This window comes from Mastomys coucha, unplaced genomic scaffold, assembly GCF_008632895.1.
Source record: "Mastomys coucha isolate ucsf_1 unplaced genomic scaffold, UCSF_Mcou_1 pScaffold4, whole genome shotgun sequence".
NCBI lineage: Eukaryota > Metazoa > Chordata > Mammalia > Rodentia > Muridae > Mastomys > Mastomys coucha.
This window is the reverse complement of record NW_022196910.1, coordinates 33,749,990-33,775,545: the sequence shown is the minus strand read 5'-3', so window position 1 is coordinate 33,775,545 and position 25,556 is coordinate 33,749,990. Positions and strand designations below refer to the sequence as shown.

The 25,556-nt window shown below is 36.4% G+C and overlaps 1 protein-coding gene across 36 annotated transcripts in view; it reads right to left on the bottom strand.

Moving 5' to 3' along the window:
* Ppfia2 (PTPRF interacting protein alpha 2) overlaps positions 1 to 25,556 on the bottom strand; it is a 446,664-nt gene that overhangs the window by 284,725 nt on the left and 136,383 nt on the right. For 4 of the 36 annotated variants that reach the window (XM_031348828.1, XM_031348836.1, XM_031348830.1 and 1 more), the window contains exon 1: positions 7,834 to 8,318. The exons of 14 other annotated variants lie outside the window; for them this stretch is intronic. In XM_031348828.1, the coding sequence (XP_031204688.1) occupies positions 7,834 to 7,914 (81 nt within the window). In that variant the 5' untranslated portion in view covers positions 7,915 to 8,318. Of the gene's footprint in view, positions 1 to 7,833; positions 8,325 to 25,556 lie in introns of those variants that run through there. 18 more of the 36 variants (XM_031348842.1, XM_031348843.1, XM_031348849.1 and 15 more) reach the window with 8 other exon arrangements.

The following is a 25,556-nucleotide window of genomic DNA, read 5'->3' as shown; positions in this document are numbered from 1 at the left end:
AACTCACCCTGTAGACCAGGCTGGCCTCAAACTCAGAAATTCACCTGCCTCTGCCTGCCAAGTGCTGGGATTAAAAGCATGTACCACCATCACCTGGCTATGATAAGCAATTTTTAACACACCTATAACCCCCGGTGAAATAGAAGTAGTAGTAAAAAGTTTACCAACCAAAATGCCCAGTGCTTGATGGTTTTGTTCAGAATTCAACTAAACTTTCAAAGATAAAATTGATGCCAACACCCCTCAAATTATTCGATAAAGTAGAAATAGAAGGAACTTTGCAGATTTTGTTTCTTGAAGTCACAGTTACCCTAATAAGCAAACCACAAAGGACCCATTAAAGAGAATTACAGAGTAGTTTTCTTTAAGAACATAGATACAACAATTAATAAAATACTTGAAACTTAAGTAAATGAAAACACCAAAACGATCATTCACTATGATCAAGGAAACTTCATCCATATGTAAATTTATATGTTTAATACATTGTATAAACAAACTGAAAGACAAAAAGCAAAGGATCATCTTATTAGATACAGAAAAGACCTTTGACAAAATCCAACACTCCTTCATGAAAAGAAGTCCTAAAATATTAGAAATATCAAGTAGATACATTAATATAATAAATCTAGTTAATAACAAGCATATAGCCAATACCAACTTAAATGGAGAGCAACTCAAAACAAATCCACCAAAATCAGGATCAGGAAAAAATTGTCTTCTCTTTCTATATCTATTCAATAGCAGAACCATATTTAGGCAACACCTACTTATGTTGTTGTCATTGAAAGGAGTCTCATGGGAATTCCCAAACAACTCTGTTTCTAAGACTATAGGCTGTTCTCCACAAAGTAAAGGTAAAATCCCAGTACTCATGACAAAGGCCTACACAACTCACTGAACAAGAAGGAGTAGAGCTACTACATGTATATAGCCTATACTTCTAGATGCTGCAATCTTTGGTACAGAAAGATATTCTCCAAGGTGCCAAAGGAGATATGTAAACATCAAACCAACCACAAAACTTTTGATCAACAATGCTATCCTGCCTGCATGGTATACTAGGACCATGATGGCACAAATCTTGTGGGAGTAGCCAGTCAATATCTGTTCTGACTTAATTTTCACTCAATGAGATGGGACTCATACCTGGCACGGATTGGATGAACAAGAACTTGTAACTAGAGTGCACAAGGGCCCAGAGGAAAACCAAACAGTACTGTTCTTTAAAAAGTAGCAAGAAAATGATATCCTGCAATATTAATAGACCACAGCATTGCTCTATTCAGCCTTGCTTGAATAGAAACTTCCTTTGGCAGCAGATGGGAAAAAACACAGAAGCACACAGTCAGACAGTATGGAGAGAACTTTGGAATACAATGTCTCCGTTAATTCCCTACAAAATCAGTTTAGCAGCCAGTGGTGATGGAGGACATTAAGGAGAGAGACTTAAGACTCTTTGGTGAACATGACTAAATCACATAGGAACTCACAGAGACTGAGGAAGCATGCATAGGGCCTGCCCAGGTCTGTACCAGGCCCTTTACACATACAGTAGAGTTTCCAGTTTAATGTTTTTGTGGGATTCCTGAGTGTGCAAATGAGTGGATATCTGCTTCCAGTTCCTAGGCTCTTTTTCTTCAATGTGTTTATTTTGTCCAACTTCAACATGTTATTTTTTGTTTTATCTTATTCAATTTTATTGTAAAAAATAAGTAGTCAAAAGAGGAAAAGAAAAAGATTAAAATACCATACATTAAAATATTAATAAAATTAAGTTGTCTCAGAATACTTTTGTGCTGTATTTAATTATATGTTCCCCTTCAGGGAACAGATTCAATGGGGCAGAAGTGGTTTCTTTTTGAGCATCGTTACACTCAATTTAAGCAGTATCTTATTAATTGTTCTTTACCACAATAACACCCTTTTGGTATGTTTTGTATCTTTCATCTATACACTATTGCCACCATTGCAAATCATGTGGCTTTTTTTAGAAACTAGTGAATTGCTCTCTCTTGGCCAATTCTTACTTAAAGCAATATCGACTCATAACTGCAGAAAACTTCCAAGCCAGGACCCTTCACTGGGAATCTTTAAACCCCAAGTGTATGTTCCTAAAATGACAATCACTTTTTTTTTAACCATTGCATTTGTGTATTTTATTTTTACCTCTTTTTTTCTACAATTCTCATTATGCTATATTTTCTTGTCCAAAACCTCAGTTAGTAGCTCTGTGCATGACGTGATGTCATCAAGAATGTGCACAATCAGAAAGCAAAGGGAAGTCCAGCTCTTGTGTAGCTCTTGGAAAATTAGCCAGTATTACTACATAAGCCAGAGAAGACGTGTGTTTTCCCATGATTATTATAAGGTTAGCTCGGCATTTTCTTCACTATCCTTTTTAATCACACAACTTGTGCAAAGCATTCTCACAGGTATTTCCAGATATATCTTAAATTATTAATGAAATGTTGTATGTGATCCTTGAGTATAAAAATAAGTTTGAAATTTTGGGCAATAACAAAATGGTAAAATATACAAAAATCTAGTACATTTCTAGAATCTCAGAATTACCCTGTCAATGTTGTTTGATTATAACGATACATTATACACACCAATTACCCATGATATCTCCTGAGTGAGAGCTTTTATGCCAATTGGAACTTCAAGACTAGTCATTTTCACCTTTTACAGATTCCAAATGCTAATCTCATCTATTAAATTTGAAAATATAGCTCAATCAGTTTTAAATCCTCTGGCTTGATGAAGGGCAAGTATGACGCGTACCTTTAGGTATAAAAATCAGTATTTAGAATGATGTTAGAAATTATACTAATTTAAGAAAGTGGCCATAAAAGGGTCTCCTCTGAGCATCCATCACCACTCCAGTCGTGGGCAGCTGGCTAGCTTTATGGTACAAGTCATGAATTTCTCCTGTTGAGTGAAAGTTAGACAGGTCTTAGTTACTCTAAAATAAATGTTCCACTATTATATCATTGGGAAAACCTTGATGGGTATTCACTGTTGTTTGTCTGCTTTACAGCAGTGTGGGGCTATCGGTTGTGGTTCTCTCTATGCACCTAAGACTCTGCTTTCGTGTACCATGAGAGCTACTTCTCAAGGGAGGAAGCTTTCAGTAACCTCTTGTTCAATTTTTCCACATTCTGTGCTCTAAATACATGGTAACTTCAGCAGTGGGTCTTATCTTCAACTTCTGCTAGGCAACTAGATCAAGTGAAATCATATCTAACCTGTCCTCAAAGAAATGTCTTTGTATAACAGGTGGTGATGACAGAAATTCACAAACCAGTCAAAATGCAGAAAACTGGCTATGGTGGGCCAAACCCCAATTGCTACATCTCCAGTGCCAACCTTATACTCACTGTTAACTGGAAACTGATAATGAGGGGCCCAAGAGAGCTGCTTACCCACAGTACCCTCCACTGTGACAAAAAAGCCACACCCATGAACGAATAGGATGTCATGAACAAGACTTGCATGATGACAACACAGGTTGTCATTGTGGATGTGGGAAAGCTCTCAAGGCTCCTAGATGAAAATTTACAAGCAATCTATTGGTGCCGAGAGAGGGTATCAGTCTTCTCCAGGGTTAATTCTCCTGATATAACAAGTTGTCAGTCCTAAACACATATACATGTGAGCAGAACTAAATGGAGCTAAATTTGTATTTATATATGTACTCATGCATACATACATACATACATGCATACAGCTAGCTAGATGTATAGACAGATAATAAATAGATGATAGATAGAGAGATGTAACAATATAATAATTAAAAAATATGTCATGAATTTGAGATGGACTTGGAAGGGAACACAGAAGTTAGAGACCAGAGGGAGGGGCCACAATGTAATACTCATGTGTGAAAGTCTCAAAAAATAAAAAAAATAAATAAATGAAAAACTAGTCCAGATTAAATATAAACAAAGAAGTTAGTAAAGTGGCAAATAATGTAAAGAAAATTGACAAAATGGTATTGGCTAACTATTATATAAGTTGTATATATTGATAAAATGGGAAGTTTTCTTTGTTCACTTATGCAAATTAGCACATATTATATAGTGTAGAAAGGGCTAGTATCAAACATATTTTATTTACACAAGCAATGTTCTATTGTCTCTATTAACTAGATGTTACTCTTTACTACCTATGTAACTATTTTTAAAAGTGTATTGTTAACTTCTTTAATAAATCATCACAGCTTACTACTCAGAGATACTGTAGGCACCCACATGTTACAGGTGAATTAATAAAAAGGCCTCACATATTATACAGAAGAAGACAAGCTTGTTCAGTAGTAGGATGAACAGGCAAAGAAGAGCCACGGAAACACCTTGAACACAGTATGGAAGAATTCCTAAAAACCTTATGGAAAAAGATGCTTTTTTTAGATGAGTTTTTAAGGAAACATTTTTCCAATGCACAAAGGGAAGAAGAAGCAAAGGCAACACAAAACATGCAATTTTCTAGTAAAGTAGAACTGTGTGTTCCATGAGTTCCAAGTGACAAGGGGCATTTGAGGACAGAATAGGAAGAAGGACTTCATCCCCTAAGAAGGAGTTTGTGAATTAAGTCAACCACAGAAATGAGAGGTTATGGTTTCATACTCAGGAAGACATGTTTATTTCTGGATGTCTCTGTGTGTGAGGATTCTAGAAAGCCTCTTCTACACAGGCTTAACACACAATGCATTAGTGACACAAAACGTTCTTCTGTGACAAAAAGAAGTAAAAATATCTCCTGAAGTAAAATGCTTTGATTTGGGGAGTCTGTGACAGACTTTTTGTTTTTCATAACAGCATAATTTTTTTTTTTTGGTTTTGCTTTGTTTTCAATAAACCACTACATAGGCTTATGATGAATGAAATACATAAAGGCAGAAGAAAGGTCAATGACTGGGTGAATGTTGTTATAAGTCTAGGAAATGGGAAGATCCACATTGTACATTGGTATTTTGGAATGATCAAAATGTTTTGTGCCTAGCCCATCTAGAAGTTTGAAACAGGTGGTTTCATTTAGAAAGACCAAGTTTGAAGGGACATAATGAAATCAGGCTTGTATGTCTCTGTGTGTATATATATAAAAGTAAAAAGAATTAAGTTGATTCTCATATGTATATCTACAGATGGCATATATATATATATATATATATATATAAATTTGTATGAAGACATGTTTCCCACTTGTGTACATTTTAGTATTATAAAGTTTTATACAATTGTGTGTATAAATACAGCAACAACTTGCTAGTATATTGTCTTAAATTTTTGACTGCCCATGGGCATCACAAAAATTATAGAGCTTCAGTTTTGGCTCAGTAAATATAATTTATAAACTGTGTACTGGGATCACATTGACTCTAGGATCTTCTGAACCCAAATATGTAAACACTAGTATATTCATAGCAACATGGAAGTGAGAATTCACACATATAAAAATTAATTGTGTCAGATATTCTGCACAAAATGTGTTTGAATGTGTATATGTAAAGGTATGGATATATTTTACTAAATTAAAATACAGTGAAAATAAACTCTTGTTTCCTAGTGTATAATCATACTTCTCATTGGTCGTTTGCCTTTTCACCTTTGAAATTATTCAATAAAAATATTCTAGGTGGTACCCATAAAATTTGACAACATAAACTTCAGAAAATGGTAAGAGTGGTTTATATTCTTAATGAAGCGATGGAACTAAAGTCCCATGCTCTCCATGCCAGAGTGTCTAGTGTCCCTGTGTGTGTTTCTTCTGTGATGGCATAATTTTAAGAACATCAGCTCTGAAATCCTAATTCCTTGCAGAAGGTTCCTCTCAGAAACATAAGTCACCACTTCAACAATAGTTACATTTTAAAACTTTAATCTTTTCATAAGATACTTTTCTTTACAGCATTTACTTTGATTTCTCTTTTTGCAGTATTTAGGCCAAAGAGGTTAAGTAGAATGAATGTGGTGGTGGTGGGTGGGGATGAGAGGTGACATCCTCTTGGGAAAGGGGGAAGAAGCATGGGATGAGAAACAGTCAGAGGGTAGACTGGGAGAGGGGTAATGAATGGACTGTAAAAAAAGATTAAATAATAGTAATAGATTAAGTCACACAAGTAAGAATAATAAGAATAATAACTTATTCATTTTGAAAGTAAAAATAAGGATTCAACTACCAAGCCTTTATCTCATGCTTTAGGAATTGTCTTCTCTACAACAAAAATCCTAAGTAATAACCTCAAAGACACAATCACCCAATCTTAACCCCTTGCTTGTTACTGCAAACTCCAAGATCAAGTGCTGCTTTATGGGATCGAGAACATTGAAAAAGTGGCTTTGTACTTGGTAAAGTTTATGCATTGTCTGAACACTAAGGGTTTTTACCTGAGTGTGTTATCACCTCAACGCAACAGTGGTTAGAAGTTATTCTTCTGCATTTTCAGAGGAAAAAATCGCCTGCTGAGGAAGGTATCAGCAAGACCTCCACTGAAGGAATTGCAAGAAGCCTGTGTCTTGACCGAGCATGTGGAAATCACTGACCCTTAAACTTGGAAACACTGTGGTAGAATACCTAGAGTCCAAAGCTGCCTACACAGTCGGTTTCGGGGTATTGTAAAGAGTGTTTATGTCTCAGTGTACAAGGAAGGAAAAAAAAAAGTAATGCTTCTGTGCAGAGCCTTAGGGCAGTGGCATTTTGAATCACTGCCACAAATAAGCAGATTGGCTCTGAGAAGAGAATATATTCCGGAACAACACAGAACAGGCACACACTATCAGTAGACATCAGTGTAAAACAGGAGAGGTGACAAGATTAAAAATAAAAGTATAAAGGGAAGAGAGAGAGAGAACAAATGTATCCAGAGATTAGACTTTGCAAAAGAAACTTGTAGAAATCCAATATTCATTTACACAGATTCTTGATACCATTTCCATATTTTACTTCTGTATCTTTGCTTTTATTCCAGAACATCATATACAGCAAAAACGATAATTAAATGAAAGGCATTTCTCTTATCACAATAAAAACCGTGCAGTAAGAAGAGGCTCGTTGTCTCTTGCAGAAACAACAACACCGAATTATAAAGTCAGCCTTACTACTGAAAGATACACACATTTGAGCATTAAAAAAAAAAGAAGTAAAATCTGATTTGGTTTAGAATTAAGCATTTTCTACATCAAGAACTGATTTATCCCCAGGCGTTTGAGACACATTTGGCAAGCAACACCTTTGTAATTCACATAAATCATTTTGACTCTTTGATAACAGAGAAAAATCTATCCTAATTAGTTTCTACTTTACCTCAAATTGAAAAGCATAGTAAACATGGTGGTTAAGTCTCCTGTAATTGCGATTGCTTTTGCATCCCAGCTAACACAATTAGATAACAGGCATTATCATATGATGTGTATATGAAAGACAGATTTTTCCTCACTGAGGACTTAGTTTGTAAACTTCTATTAATGCCTTTAAATTCTACTCTGTGATACATGAGAGACGGAGATGCACAGCATTCACTATATTGCAGCTTTAAAAACACACAGTAAGCACGACACATCTCCATACCTTTCCATGACAATACAAAAGAGTATTTAAAAACGTCCGTGAAATCAATCATTCACCATTATTTAGCCGGAATTCACAGAGAAGGCTACTGCCATCCCTTCTTCACGTTTAAAAACAGACTAATTGCTTGCACATTACCCACTAGGTACCCCCACTTGCTACTCCACCGCTGCCTACTTTTCCTTTCATTATTTCCTCTTTATTAAAAGTTTGACTGTATATTAACTTCCTCCATAGTGAAGCCATTTAAAGCACACTTACTTGAAAAGTGTAAAACCGGGTCCCATTAGGAAGATGCACTTTAGGGGAGCCAGAGACGGTACTCATATCCGAGAAAATCATTTCAGATCACAGAGACAGTATAATCCACAGGAGCTACAGACGCCGAGCCGAGAGCTTAACGTGCAGATAAATCCGTGCATGCATTGAGGGAGACTACAGAGTAAAATGAAATCTGCCCCATCCTTCCTGGATACACAGGAATAGCTTTTAGAAGCTTTCTTCTCCGTTTGAAATGTAAGCTCAAAGGGCACCAGCTACTGACCTTTCATGCAGCTAGCTCTTTATAATGTAGTGTTTTTCTTTTTTTTTTTTTTTAAATTAAAAACACAGAAGGAAAGAAGCAAGAACCAACGATAAATGGAGCCTGTGCAGAATCTGGCAGTGCTGTGGACCTGCCCATCTGTTCTCAGTGATAATCACCTCCCTTCACCACAGTCTAGCAGAGTGATTATGCTAAATATCCTGGTTAACCAATAACATACAGTTTCATTTCAGGGATGCATGCACAGTGTTATTCAGAGGACCTCTTCTGACGAACGTGGAGCTTGCTTCACATGCTGTGAAAGCTGCATTTAGTAACTGAAGCTTGTTTTTATTACTCTGTTTTTTTTTGGATTTTTTTTAAATCTCCAATCTCTCTGTCTACTTTCAATCTTTCCAATGGTGTCAATTTTCTGTACAGCCTTTATAAGGTGAGAATTCTTTCATATAGATCAATATAAAACTAACTACAATGCTGGGAAGCAATAGCTACAATCCTGTAAATCTCTGTAATATCAGGAATATTTATTAATAAAATTCAAATAATGTCTTCTTTCTGGACTATAAAAAAATCACAAATGCAACATGTTCATTATTCAGCCATTTCTAACTTAGCTAAAAAATAATATTAAAACACTTAAAGTGTCACATTTTTTTAATCAAGCCCATTTCTTATATAAAGCAGCTAATAAATGTATTTACATACAGGGGAACTTTAATGGAAGATTCATTAAGTGTTTGTAAGGACTGAAATAGTTTGTTAAACATGCTTATTTTTCTGTCTTTAAACAATTATTCACTCTGTATAAAAGATTAGGTTTGGATGACTTGGCAACTTCTTGAGGTAAAAATAAATGTTCCATTTACACATGGTTCAAAGGGTGGAGATGTCAGGAATGAATTGGAATGACCCAAAAGACTGTCTTAGCAAAAATATTTAAGTTCAAACAACTAGACATCATCAAGGGCTTGGAACCACCTACTTTGAAGAGGCAGGTGATAAAAGGGTGGTGAAGGTCACAAACTACCACTAGGCACACACATAATATTAATACTAGATTAGGAGGCTGAGCCAAGAGGATCACTGTATGTTCAGGCTTTTCGGGGCTAATATAGCATTTTCAAATTATTATTTACTTATACTCACAACACTTGGGAAGCAAATCAGGGACCTGGGTTTTTGTCTTGGAAAGTACCTACATGTGTTAAAAGGAATTCATTAAAGAAAGTTTGCCAGAACTGGGTAGACTGCTCCATGTTTAAGGCAAATGTTAGGCAGCTGTAGCTCAGCAGCTACTGATCCCAGAGACAGGATCTCTAGAGCGAGCTAGCTTGCGAGACAAGGCGTATTAGGGAGCTCTAGGTTGTAATGGGAACCCCTTCCTCAATAAGATGATTCTCAATATCAATCTCAGGCCTCCCCATGCAGGGACACAAAGACATACAGACACGCACAGATACACACACACTGTAAACATACAAATATGTACACATACACAGGTAGAAAAGGGGGGAAAAGGTTTACCTAGTCTTCATCTACTTTAATCATCTATTCATATTTGTATAAACTGTTCTATGTATTTGCTCCTTTGCTATGTCACTTGGTAATTTACATGTCCCCATACTTTCCGCTCCTTTGCTATGTCACTTGGGATTTTAGATGTCCCCATACTTTCCTTCTGCTTACAGTATCTCCTCACCAGTTTGGATTCTGTTTCCTTTTGACATGCTTGCACCCTTTGTTATTTCAGTTTTCATTTGGTTTGGATTTATTTTTTACTTAAATGAAACTCTAAATATTTTTCTCTAGTATCAATAACTTGCTAAGTATTGCTTGTGTTACGACAAGTTTTTAGAGCATAATGTTGATAATTATTGAAGTACTCATAATATCCTTTTTTTTTCAGTTAATATACCCCCCTATTATTTCTAACCTCATGGGATACTTTTAAATGGGTTTAAGATTTAAATTGATTTTATAGTCTTACTGTCTATGATGAACAGACCCAACAGAGAGCTCAGATTTAGAGTTGCTCTCTCTACATAATGTTAATGATATTATCACATTGTTCTAAAATCTGATTTGGAAACAAGACAGTTTTGTCCTCTGCCTGACAGCGGTAGGGAAAGTGGTATTCTACTCTAGCTACGGTCAAGCTTACGTAACTAGCTACATTCATGGACGTAATTGAGGCCAAGGTGAAGATTTTTCCCACCATCATTGTGAAAATCATGAGCATTGTTCAAACTATATCATTGGACAGGGAGAGTTTGGCTTATTAAAAAATGAAAAACTACAACTACTTGGCTTGTGTGCTGCTTAAAGCAAACACTGAGAATTAAAGTTAGTCCACCACATGCATACAATTTCCCAACACTGCTCAATTCAGTCAGCCCTAAAGAGCCATAATAGTTCTGGAAATAATATCCCTGAGGAATTTCAATACTGCTCTAAGTTTTGGGTCAAACACTTTGTCCAAAGATGTGGTTTTCAGCCAGTTTATTCTCTTGAATTTAGCCTATTTTTAAAAGCTTGGTAGGATTTGTCGGTCATAAAAAATAGCCTGCTGAGGTTTAACTTAACTATGGATATATTCATTTTTACAAATTAATCTGTTATGATATTCTAAAATTAAATTTAGCATATGAAATAGAAACATCACTGACACTTAATAGGCATGTTCTATTTTTAGAAAAGCAAATGAAAGAAGACTAAAACTATTAAAAATTGACATTTTCATACCATTTGTTTCACTCTTCAATTCCCTTCAATTCCCTAAGCAATCACTTTGTGTTCACCAGAAATCCATGAGTAGAATTTGCTTCTCAAGCTCAAACCTGCAGCTTCGTGGCTAATTGAAGGACTGGAATACTTCTCTGGTACTAGTCACAAATTTAAGCATTATCAGTTGATTTTCATTTATACATTCCTAAAGAAAAACATATATTCTGATATTTTTCTTTGCAAAATTGTTCTGTTAAATGGTAAAACACAGAGTATGGATTTGTTAATAATGTAGCATAATTAGTTCTATAGTGTCTTTTGTTAGTGATACTCGAACTGAAAAGGAACTATGAATTATTAGACTTGAACAATAGATAATAGCAAAAAGTACCATTGGCAAGCTTGACTTGTGGCTTTCCTACTCACAGCAAAGACAAAATTATGCCACTGTTTAGAGAACTTTTGAAACATTTAGAAGGAGAACATACTTGTAAATCTTTATGAAAATTGCATAAGTCTGAAGAAATTCTGCCCATGAGGAAATCCACATAAGATGAATTGTTGGAGCTGAATTCGTGGAGGTAAATTGCATGAGAACATGGAAATATGTTCATTAAGCTGTTTATGCTTCAATCATGTGTACATGTCAATATGCCATCTTTAGACATCAGTAGTATATTAATATTATATATGAATTCTTGACTAACATAATTATAAGACTATAGTCTATTAAGTCTGCCTTGCTCTTTATTCATTTTCTCTCATCATATATTTGCTTCTGCATACATTAGTGGCTAATAATCAAGGGTTTCATTGACTGATATTGTTCCCAGGCACGGGAGAATGATTGTAAAATATGCAGTAAGAAATACTATATGAAAGAAAACTAAAGAATCTATTTTAGTTACAATAGATAGACAATTGCTTAACATATTCTGAAGATGTACAAAAAGATGTAAATGGAAAATATAAACTTTATAAAGTTTAAATATAGCTGTCCCAAACACGTGAATTTTTACAGATGTCAAATGAAAAAGCAATATTTGAAATACAAGTAAATTATACTTTCTTAAAACTTGATAAGCAGAACTTTTAATTCCAACACTGTTTTTAATTGACTCCCCCAAATCATCTCCTATGTCATTCTGCCTCAGAGGATATTCCACAGCCTTCTAACATGATTATTAGAAGCTTGCACTTAGAAGAATCCTAAGATGCTTCAGAACGTGTTATTATGTAGTCTGTCAATATAAAGATATAGTTCAAAGACATAGTACAGTACTTCAAAATAATTTTCTTCTCAATTGGTGGTTTTCAATCTGTGAGTTGCAGATTGACCATTTCACAGGAGTTTGCTAAGGACATTGAAAAACACAGATATTTATATTACAATTCATAACAACAGAAAAAAATTTAGTTATGAAGTAGCAGTGAAGGTAATTTTATAGTTGTGGGGGACACCACAACATAAGGCATATACTAAAAGTTTATAGCATTCAGAAGGTTACAAACCACTATTGTAAGTAGTTGTGAAGAGATGGATCCACAATCAAAGTGTGTGTGGCTCAATGAGGAGACTCAGCGTTCAGATGCAAGAACCAACACTGGTAGGCTTATTAATGCCTGCACAGTTCTTTCCCCAAGAAATCCAATGCCCTCTATGGCCTCTGGATGTTCCATCACATATGAGCATACAGACAAATATACATACATTAAACTAAATAGACATCTTAAGAAGAAGTAAGACACATTCCATTTCATGTAAGCCATTTGCCTTTAACGTATTCATTTATGCACATGGATAAGAAGCTCAGAAGTTTGCTATGGTGATGAGAATTTTTGAAACTTAAACAACATATTAAACTGGCTGCTCATTTTCTGTTTGTGGTAAACTCTTAAGGTAAAAAGAGGACATCATAAAAGAAGAATGAAGGATGAAACTCAGAGAAAGAAAGGGAGGAGGAGGAAGGAAAGGGAAGGAAACATAGGCATATTGCTATAATTTGCACCATAGCGCTATATGATAACAAATAATTTTGCCAGAATATATTCTATTGTAAATCATGCCAGATGGAATGAGTGGTGGAGCCCAGATGGACATTGATTCTGACGGAGTCTGTGTGGACTATGATAGCTCGCTAAGTTATTGCTAGCTAGCTATTCATTCTCCTTTCTCACAGCTTCTCTGAGATATTTATCCATTTCCAGATCTCACAGTATGTATCTTTATGTTCATATCACATATGGTATGCATACAACTTTATACAGAATAGGCAAGCTTTTGGTGAATTAATGAAGAAAAGATTAACTATCGTTCAAATATCAGTCCATATTTTAATAAAACAATGTAGTAGTTCCAAAGGTCTTTATGATATTTAATAGGTTATGTTATATAAATGAAGGCAAGACTTTGCTAATCTATATTTAGCAACTTCCTTATCTATACATACAAATTAATTCATTTCTCTGCAACTACAAAGCACTGGGGGAAAGTGTCACTGAATAAGAGAAGTGCAATCAGAGGAGAGGCCCTTGGTCCTGTGAAGGCTCAAATGCCCCAGTGTATGGGAATGCCAGGGCAGGGAGGCAGGAGTGGGTGGACTGGAACACACTCTCATTGAAGCAGAGGTAGGGGGTAGGATATGGAGTTTCCAGGAGCGGGGGATGGGAAAAGCGGATAACATTTGAAATGTAAATAAAGAAAATAACCAATAAAAAAGTAGAAGTTCTTGTCTTCGTTATGTAAAACACTTTCTTTAAGCCATTTCATAAGAAAGTGATGCAAATGGTAGGAAGGAAGGAGCCAAAATAGTTACCAGTCCTGTGGAAAAGACTTGGAATCATATTGAGTTGGTATGAAATGATAAAGCTTTGTTCATAAAAGCAGCAGTCGAAGTGAATGAAAATTCTATTCTGTATCTCATGCTTTAAAAAGCTCATAATGTTATAGAAGCAAGGACAATGTTGGAACAACTGTAGACCACACTAATGCCCTATTCATACATTGTCTTTCTTATTCTTCAGGATCTCTACAGCTACCGTTGCCATGGTAGAAAGAACATCATTTCCTGTTTAATTTTACTTTCCCCAAGAATTTTGTTTAGAAGATAAAGCCAATAACTGTCATGCTTTAATTCAGTTAAGAATAATCACAATAGGTCAATACCTACATTCATCAAAGGACTTTGTATGGCATTGTGTGGACCTCAAGAAATCCTCATGAGGAAGCCTTTCTTCCTTTCTAGTGTATATGAAAAGTTATTTTATACTAATCATCAAACATAGTTAAGATCACATAGCCAAAATGGTGTAACATTTTCATTTAAAATCCATTCTATTTGATTAATAAGTGCCTTTATTAAAATAAATTTTTGGCAGTAATTAATCTAACAAGATTTTTATTTGATGTATAACACAGAAAAGGTTTCTAAATTTCTTATTAATTAATGTATACTTTATTAAAATAATTATTAAATGTCATTGTATCTGATTAACTAGATACTTTTATTTTATGAAACTATGCAAAATTTCTTAACTCACTAGATGTGGATTATATAAAGAGGGGAAAAGAATCAGAGACTTCTGGCTTTAGTAGAGATTCACATTTTCAGACAAATCTGTGGAAGGGTAAAACAGCCATCATATGATACAAAGATTACTTTAGAAGAAGTTTGGTAAAAATCCAAGTGTTTTGTTTTCTGCAGGTTGTATTTGAGATTACTATTACCCAGTAAATAAAAATGTCACAGAGGAGGATGAATATACAAATCTGAAACCACAACTGAATATAAACTGAAAACAAAAGACTGGATGACGTCAGTAAGGACTTGAATGTCCACAGAAAAGACACTCTGAACATTGAGCAATGGAGAGTAAAGAAGCAATTGATGACACAGAAAAGACAAGAAGATGGATGTGTACTGAAAGGCCTGTCAATCAAGTAGATAGTGGCAGTCAAATGAGTTTCAAAGGTTTCTGGGAGAACAGATAAGATGAGGACTGAAAATTAGCAATTGGCTATTAAAATACATGGCTTACTTTGGTAGAACAACACAGAAAAACTGAACCTTATTGACACAAATATAAATGTGAATTGGGAGAACAAGAAGCATTATTTTTAAAGCCATTAATTTTTGTAAATATTTGTACATGGTGGGCCTATACAATGTGAGCACACAGGTTTGTGTGCAGCTGCATGTGCCCATGTGTGTGCATGCTGAAGAGAAAGGTTTGATATCACGTCTGTTTCAACCACTACACAGTATGTACGGGGCGATGTATCTCACTAAGCAAATTTTGCCCCTTTATCAATTCAGTTTGCTCTGGGCATCCTTGTATGCTCCTCAGGCACCGGGGTGCAGGTTGCCACTCTGCCTGCCCAGAATTTATATGGGTCCTAGGGATCCAAACACAGTTCCTCACATTTCCAGGACAGGCACTGTTACTCCCTGCGCTATTTTCCTGGGCACATAAAAACATTCTGTAGCATGAGTTCTCAAAAAGAAGTCAGAAAGTGAAGGATTTGCTAACAATGAAAAGAGGGAAAGAAGCAACATGTTCACGTGGAAGGGGAAAGCTCTAAGGGTGAAAATGATGAGAGAGCATGCAAAGAACTGAATGTCTACAGTATGATCATTGAATAGAGAAGGGGAGAATCTGCAACTGAAGAGACTGCCATTAGGGAGGAGCTAAAACTCCCATTGGGAGATGATAAAGTTTAGCCTGGAGCTCATCGTTAGTAATTGTGGTGGTAGAAGTTTGTATACATCCTCAGGAACTAGGAAGCAAGGCTATCAGCTATATGACATTGAGAGAGGAGGTTCTCCGTGCTCAGAGCTTAAAATCCTCAATTATAGGAATTACTCATAAAATTCAGCATTATTTTATGTCCATATCACTGGGTTACAAAAAGTACTATTGTCTTTGTAATGATGTGAACATTAAGAAATATTGATCTGGTATATTTACCTCAAAACCTTGTTATTTGCCTTATAAAGATCTATATTTATTTTTTCTCAGTCAAATTTCATCTCTTAATGTGATCATCACTACTGCCCTGGTCATGTTATCATTTTCATGTCATTAATGAAATTGATAAGTATATTACATGCCAATAACTAAAGAAGAAATAGGTGAAGTACCACTTGGGAAGAAATAACCTCTAGCACAATTTCAATGTACCTGTTAACCCAAAATTATTTAAAAATGTATCAAATCATAATCTCTACCCTGGAAATATAGACACATGAAAGATGGCAATCAAGTCTCAGTTATTCAGCTTTCTTAATAAGAAGCTATTAAACACAAAATTAAGAATCTCCTATGATATCAAAAATTATAGGGCTACATAATATATTCAAATTATCTTCCTTGTACCTGACATTCACAACATGTAAATAAATGAAAGAAACAAATATTAACATTTCATAACTAATATAGAAAGTCTTATTGCAAATGATCCCCTCTAATATCTCCAGGGTACATAATCAGGAATGTAATTATAGTGCCCTGGAAAGTGCTATCTACATTAGATGTTCTATTCACACAAATAAGTATTAATTTGATTGAACTGATTAGGTGCAAAGAATTGGATGTTTCCTTCAATTCTGATTATACAACTATTAAAGGACCAACTCCATATAATCATTAAGAGCATTGGCAATCATGCCAAACAGTCTCAAGACTATATTCCTTTCCTTTTCCTTTTAAATGAATAAAACATTAAGTTAGCATCCCTGAGCCTAAGTTTTCTTCCTTTAAGAGTGGTTTAAAATAAGTTCTAACTCACTTGGATGCTGCAGAAACTGAGATGAGGCATGCATGCATTCCTGATTTCATCTTGTTGGATATATGCATTTTACAATGACATCTCAGGTTAAGATCACTGACTGCTCTTCCAGAGGTCCTGAGTTCAATTCCCAGTGACCACATGGTGGCTCCCAACCATCTGTAATGGGATCCGATGCCCTTTTCAGATCTGTCTGAAGACAGCTAGCGTGTACTCATCACATATATAAAATACATAGATACAATGACATCTCAATCTCTCACTGTCTTAAGGTTTCCATTGCTGTGATGGGACACCATGTCCAAGGCAGGTCTTATCAAGTACAACATTTAATAGACGTTGGCTTACAGTTTCAGAAGTTTAGTCTGTTATCATCATGGCAGGAAGCTTGGCAGCATCTAGGCAGACATGCTGGAGAAGAAGCTTAGAGTTCTACATAATGATCCAACTACAGCTAGGAGGAGAAACTCTCCAGCAGGCATCCAGGGGGTCTCTCTTCATCATTGGGTGGAGCCTGCACATAGGAGGAGGCATCCAAACCCCACTCACAGTGACATACTTCCTCCTACAAGGCTTTACCTCCTTCAATAAGGCCACACCTCCTAATAGTGTCACTGCCCATGGACCAAGCATTTTCAAACCACCACACCCACTAAGATCCAGTTTCAGTGCCTTTTATTGGTGCTTTTTATTCAGCAGGCCAAAGTTAGGAATCCTTATCATCCCAGAACTATTGTGTGTTAGCTGCAACACTCCTTAAGATGTTCAATAGACTATTCATAACCAGTCCCTATGCCTGTCCCTCAACAGAGACCTTGGGAAATTTTGCCAGTTTCTCTTGTTTCTGATTTTGCTCAACAGTGTAGTAGAGAACATTTGTGCACCTGTAAACCAAATCATTCTATTTTATTGCTTTCTATTCTCTAATAATTTACTGTAACCGTTTGCATAGCACCCAAAGTCCTCTTCACAGCAATTTATATTCCTTTGGCTTGGCCCTCTAGGGCAAGAACCAAGCTCAGCCATGTTCACACCCCAGGCCTAACTCTAGGCATGCTGCTTTGCTGGTAAACTCTCCAGAACCTTGCCCACCAACTGCATTCCCAGATTCATAAGTCAACCTCTCATCAACAGCTCCAAATTGGTTCTTGTTGGTAAGTTGTCATAAAACCACATCTACCCTCACAGTCTCGATACTCGCAGTCCTAGCTCCAGACACACAGCATGTGCAGTGGTTTACCTGAAGAGCACACCCAGAGCAAAGCTTAACCAGCTTTCTTACACTCCAGGCCTCGTTCCTGCTGATCACATCCTCTACTGGCTCACCCTGAGGGATGCTACCATCTCATATCAGACTCACAACACATGAAAATCTACATACCAGAATCACATCACAAAACTGCAAACAATATGAAGGGCCAAGACACTACGTTGTATCCAAACTTACCAGTTCTCGTGAAATATTCTTTGATAAGTATTACTTAAATGAACACCTTGATTCAGAATTTAAAAGAGCAATTATTCAAGGATGGTAAGAAGACATGAAAAGAAGCGTCAGTGAACTTGGAGAGGATGAAAAAAAACTCCAGTCATGTCTGAGGAAACACAAACACATGGATGAATAAAGTAATGATGGCAATACATGATGTGAAACCTGAATTCAGCAAAAAAAATAGAAATACTAAAGCAAACTCAGGCTGAAATGAAGATGTCCAAAGAGAAAATAAAAGCATATAACACAATCAGAAAAAAAAATCAGAGAAAGTTTTAACAGTAGAATATGTCAAATATAAGATAGAACTTCAGAGCTTGAAGACAATATGGAGGAACAAAATCTCTCAAGTACAGACTATGAAGAAATTGCAAAGCACACAAATGCTTTGAACATGGATAAACATTGATATTTCATGGGAAAGACCAAGTATTTTAATTATAAGGTACAGAATGAGAAAAATCCCATGTTGATGACATTGACCTGACCATCAACAGATTCACAGAACAAAACTTCCTGCAAATTAAGGAAAAACATACCCATGGAGATATAAGAAGCATACTGAGCACTAAAGGAACAGGACTAGTAAAGAAACTCCCCATGGTATAGTTAAAATATCAAGTGTACAACACAAAGAAAGACAATAAAGAGTACTTTCAAAACCTCACTCTAGCTTTTATACTGAGAGTACATGGTGAGGAGGGAAGTAATAATAAGAATGTAAACAAACCAATGGGCAAGTAAAGCAAATAGTGGCTTAGCTATGCTCTTAACCCTGAAGGTGATGAGGCATAGATGGACTGCAAAAATACTTGAGAGATTTGAATGCAAAGGAAATAAGAACCAAGGATCAGTCCAAGAGTTTTCCTAATCACAGGACAGGACAAAGCTCCCTAAACAGGGATGAAGTCAATCATGAGTATGTCAGCTTTAGATGGAAATCCCAGAGTTTCCCTTTTGCAATTACCAATTTTAAGATACCAATCAAAGGCACTTACAAAGTGTATTTGAGTAGAATCCTCACAGGAGATGGTCATTTTAGATGCCATGGCCTTTTGGTATAATGAATAAGAGAATGGTGATCTAATGATAGACCCTATAGCACCGTGATATAAAGAGAGTCCAGAGAAACAAAGAGCTTACAGGAGAGGATGCTAAACAGGATCAGTACATTAGCATCACACCAGCTGCAAACATTTAAGGCAAGAACCTGCTATACACTGGGTACTGAAATCCCAAAGCTGACACATCCAGGACCCTGCCTGGACATACTTCCTACTCTGACTTGGCTGTTGAATCAGTAGACCAACAATGGTAGTTTTACCAGTCGAACAGATCAGCCAGTTCAACTTTCATGACAAGCTTACCTTTGATGACTCTCTTATTCTAATTTCAATGAGGTATCAGAATGGGAATCAAATATGGAAAGCATGTACTTTCAATTCGATCTATGTCTCAGTAATATACCTTACTGACTCTGGAAGAGTCAGAAAGTCAGTTTGCAGTTCCTCGAGGACAGTGACAGGATCCCAGGAGAGATCCAAGGCATGTGAAAGTGAAGTATGTTATTTTAAGCAGAGGAAATACGAACAGCAAGCTCCCCAAAGCAAGTTCTCCTTGACACTCTGAGGCATTCTGACATTCCCAGAGCATACCTAAAGCCCATAGCTAGGCTTTTGCAAGGTGAGGCTTGGCTTAAAAATAATCAGTGCAGAAAAAAAAAACCCACCTGGAATTTGAAGTAATAGGGGAAAGTCTATATTACATAAAAAGGAAAAGAGACATACTGTGAGATGAGGTGTAAATAGCAGATAACACTTTAACACACCGAAGTGTAAACTCATTACAAACTATGGATTTTCAGCTTAAAATCCAAATTCTATGGCCATCAACACACGGTAGAAAAGCTTGGGTCTCTTAATTTCTTGTCTCATTTTTCTTTTATTACGATTACACAGTTTCTCACTTCCATATGATCTTTCCAAGTCCTCTCATATATCTCTCCTTGCTTCCTTTCAATTTTCCAGCCTCTTATTTTAATCATTGTTGCATACATATGTGCATATGGATAGCCACATATATTTCTAAATATAACCAGCTCAGTCTGAATAATGCTATACTGATGTTTGTATTCAGAGTCAATCATTTGTTGCTGGATATCCAAGTGGTATGGCCTTGCCTGGAGAAGACATTTCCTCCACGTTGAGCATTATTTAGTTACCTGTAATATAAGTTTGAGGCCTAGTGGTCTTGGCCCCTGTCCACTTTGGCATGTAGATTAGTGCCTTGTTCATCTCATGCTTAGACATTCATTTTAGTGAGATCTTATGGGTGTGGCTTGTAACAATGCCAGAACACAGAGTTTCACAGTGAAGTTCTTGATCTCCTGGCTCTTAACAATCTTTTACTCTCTCTTCTGCAATGTTCCCTGAGCCTAGGTACAGGAATGCTTTATAGATGTATTACTGGGACTGGGCTCCACAACTCTACATTTTCATCAGTTGTAGATTTTCTATAACGTTTTCAGTCTTTTGTAAAGGGAAATTTTCTTGAAGATGGGTAAGGACTACACTTATCCACAAACACAAGAACAAATGTTCAAATATAATTGTAGATTACATTGGTCTAGGAAAGTGGTGGCTGTAGGTGTCCCCTACGATCTATGGCTTCATGAGTGCTGAGTAGCTGGCTAGGTTTCTAGTACAAGACATTTTTTCCTTCTTGTTATGTAGGTTTTACGATCAGTTAGAGATTTTATGTGGAGGTCCTTGATCCACTTGGGCTTTAGCTTTGTACAAGGAGATAGGAATGGATTGATTTGCATTCTTCTACATGCTAACTGCCAATTGACCCAGCACCATTTGTTGAAAATGCTGTCTTTTTTCCACTGGATGGTTTAAGCTCCTTTGTCAAAGATCAAGTGACCATAGGTTTGTGGGTTCATTTCTGGGTCACTTCCATTCCATTGATCTACCTGCCTGTCACTGTACCAATACCATGCAGTTTTTATCACAATTGCTCTGTAGTACAGCTTAAGGTCCGGGATGGTGATTCCACCAGAGGTTCCTTTATTGTTGAGAATAGTTTTGGCTATCCTGGGTTTTTTTATAATTCCAGATGAATTTGCAAATTGTGCTTTCTAAGTTTGTGAAGAATTGAGTTGGAATTTTGATGGGGATTGCATTGAATCTGTAGATTGCCTTTGGTAAAATGGCCATTTTTACTATATTAATCCTGCCAATCCTCAAGCATGGGAGATCTTTCTATCTTCTGAGATCTTCTTCAATTTCCTTCTTCAGAGACTGAAGTTCTTGTCAAACAGATCCTTTACTTGCTTAGTTAGAGTCACACCAAGGTATTTTATATTATTTGTAACTATTGTGAAGTGTGTTGTTTCCTTAATTTCTTTCTCAGCCTGTTTATCCTTTGTGTAGAGAAAGGTCACTGATTTGCTCGAGTTAATTTTATATCCAGCTACTTTGCTTAAGTTGTTTATCAGGTTTAGGAGCTCTCTGGTGGAATTTTTGGGGGCACTTAAGTATACTAGCATATCATCAGCAAATAGTGATAATTTGACTTCTTCTTTTCCAGTTCATATCCTTTGGATCTCCATTTGTTGTCTAATTGCTCTGGCTAGGACTTCAAGTACAATGTTGAATAGGTAGGGAGAGAGTGGACAGCCTTGTCTACTCCATGATTTTAGTAGGATTGCTTCAAGTTTCTCTCCATTTATTTTGATGTTGGCTACTGGTTTGCTATATATTGCTTTTACTATGTTTAAGTATGGGCCTTGAATTCCTGATGGGGAAGAGCCTCGAGCACAAGGGCACAGGGGAAAATTTCCTGAAGAGAGCACAAATGGCTTATGCTCTAAGATTAAAATTGGCAAATGGGACCTCATAAAATTGCAAAGTTTCTATAAGGCAAAAGACACTGTCAATAGGGCAAAACAGCAACCAACAAATTGGGAAAAGATCCTTATCAATCCTATATCTGATAAAGGGCTAATATCCAATATATACAAAGAAGTCAAGAAGTTAGACTCCAGAGAACCAAATAACCCTATTAAAAATGGGGTACAGAGCTAAACAAAGCGTTCTCAACTGACAAATACCAAATGGCTGAGAAGCACCTAAAGAAATGTTCAACATCCTTAGCCATCAGGAAAATGCAAATCAAAACAACCCTGAGACTCCACCTAACACCAGTCAGAATGGCTAGGATAAAAAACTCAGGTGACAGCAGGTGCTGGAGAGGTTGTGGAGAAAGAGGAACACTCCTTCCTTGTTGGTAGGATTGCAAGCTGGTGCAACCACTCTGAAAATCAGTGTGGCGGCTCCTCCGGAAACTGGACATAGTACTACCAGGGGACCCAGCTATATCACTCCTGGGCATATGCCCCGAAGATGCTCCAACATATAATAAGGACACATGCTCCACTATGTTCATAGCAGCCTTATTTATAATATCCAGAAACTGAAATCAATCCAGATGTCCCTCAACAGAGAAATGAATACAGAAAATGTAGTACATCTACACAATAGAGTAATACTCAGCTATTAAAAACAATGAATTTATGAAATTCCTACAGAAATGGATGGATCTGGAGAATATCATCCTGAGTGAGGTAACCCAATCACAAAAGAACACACATGGTATGGACTCTCTCTCTGATAAGTGGATATTAATCCAGAATATTGGAATACACAAAGTACAACACACAAACCACAAGAAACTCAAGAAGAAGGAAGACCAAAATGTGGACATTATATTCCTTCTTAAAAGGGGGAAGAAAATACCTATGGAAGCAGTTACAGAGACTAACTATGGAGCAGAGACCAAAGGAAGGACAATCCAGAGACTGCTGCACCTAGGAATCCTTCCCATAATCAATCATCAAATCCAGACACTATTGTGGATGCCAGCAAGTGCTGGCTGACAGAAGCTTGATATAGCTGTCTCCTGAGAGGCTCTGACAGTGCCTGACTAATACAGAAGTAGAGACTCACAGCTATCCATTGGACTGAGCACATGGTTCCCAATGAAAGAGCTAGAGAAAGGAACCAAGGAGCTGAAGGGTTTGCAGCCCCTTAGAATGAACAACAATATGAACTAGTACCCTCAGAGCTCCCAAGAACTAAAACACCAAACAAAGAATACACATGGTGGGACTAGTGGCTCCAGCGATGGCCATAGGTCATCAATGGCAGGAAAGGCCCTTGGCCCTGTGAAAGTTCTATGTTCCAGTGTAGAGGAATGAGAGGGCCAGTAAGCAGGAGAGGGTGGGTTGTTGAGCAGGGAGAGGGGGGAGGGAACAGGGGTTTGTTTTTGTTTTTGTTTTATTTTTTTTTCTTTCTTTTGGAGGGGAAACTGGGAAAGAAGATATCGTATGACACGTAAATAAAGAAAATATCTAATAAAAAAAAAAGATCAGTTTGAGAACTATTGGTTACCGCCAAGATATGTATGTTTCTACTCTAGCCTTAGAGTTATGGTGCTATGCTGTTCATTGCTGAGGTCAAAAAGGTATCATAACTGGGTAGCACTGCTTGTTGCTTCCATTTGAAGCATTTATATGGGTACAAATATTCTGGTATTTAATAAATAAAATTATATTGGTGTATGATATTTAGGTATCATGAAAATTAGCCCTTAAGGTGACATGATTCAAGTCAGTGGACTTTTAGTATTTTTAAATTTAAATAAAGTGGGAAAAGTTATAGTACAATCTAAAACTGGACCATTTTGAATAAAAGAGTAAGCACACAGTGAAGTTTACCCATGCAAAAAAAAAAGTTGACTGCGAGGTAAATAGAATTTAACAGAATTTAAAATATTCTTTTCTTTGAAGAATGGAAAGCAAAACAATGACTATTCTCATTCATAACACTCTTGTTGTAAAAGTTCTTTCAAGAACAAATGTAATAATGAACCTATGATTTGCACCTAATATTAGTCTATTTTAATCAAATGGGAGATTAGCTTTGCAATCAGCATTAAGTAGAAGTGTAAACAGAAAAACAGTTATGTGGGGTCCCTCAAGAGAAATACTACTGCTAATTTAAAGAAGAGAGAGTTTCAAGAGGCATTCAGAACAGATAAAAATAGAGATGCTAAAAAAGGATGGAATAGATTTTAAATATTGGACAAAAAGAAGTAAGAGTCATGAGAAATATAAATCCTTATTGATGAATGCTCATTAAGATAATGGGTATGTTAGGCATTTTAAGTGATTCAGACAGATATATCTTGACCTCATACATGTATTACGTAGACTAAGTATATTAGAATTAATCATTTAGACTAAAACATGTATTAGCAGCTTATAAGCATAAGAGAATCAAATGGAGTGCTGAGGCTATCAGAAGAATATGTCCTATAATGAAAGGACATCCTGTTTTCTGGATGTGTTTAATACAGCCAGAGTGATGTCCTATAGGTGCATGCACATCAATGTCATAAATGTGCGGAAATGATCTAAATGAGTCATTGACATCCACTTACTCGAGGTCAATGCCAAATTAATTTCAGAAATTGGTAGAATGAACTCAGTCTTTGCTCCTGTTGAGTCCCTGTAAATAGGAGAGTCTTATCTGCTCATTGTTGTAACATCAGGCCTTTGGGAATTTCCTCACAGAAAAAAACAACTGAATATAATATTTACTGAATAACTGAACTGCTTAGTAGACACAAGCCAGAATGTCAACACCGGGAATTTTCTGAAATGTCACTTTAAACAAGCTATTAGCATGGCTGAATTATAGGCTTGCCTAGAAAGGGGGCTTAAAATATATATTTACTTTCTAAGAAAAAGCATTAGCTACCCCTGGATTATAGATATCATGCTGTAGTTTCAGTGAAAATAGAAACAATAAATATGGTAATCAGAAGTAACTGTGGGTTAAAGAATTGATGTCTTTTTATTTGAGCTGAACATGTTCAACTACAATAGACATGCCAAAGTGGACAGGGGAAAAAGAACAGGAGGCCTCATCATAAACGAATAATTGACCTCTTTAAAATTTTACCCAGACAATAACCAGCAGTACTTAGAGAAGCTCGAAAACATTAAATGTAATGAGGCAGCATTAGAGTTGTCTGCTTAGACGAAAGTAGGACAACGCATGGCAGGACATGAAAAATATAAACAAAGAGACATGAACACTCAATACTGAATTCTCGCCCTGGCTCCACAGTGTGCATGTGTGTATACATCTGTGACGGACAATTAAAAGACAACATGGGAGTGATGCCAGGAACAGCTCTTACCTGCATTAAGATAGGGTCTCCCATCGCTTTGGAGCTCGCCATTTAGGCTAGATTTACTGGTGAATAAATCCAAGAGATCTTTCTGTCTCAACCCAACATTGAGATTAAATCACACTATCAGTCTTAGCACTGTGGTGTGTGCCTGTGAGTGTGTGTGTGTGTGTGTG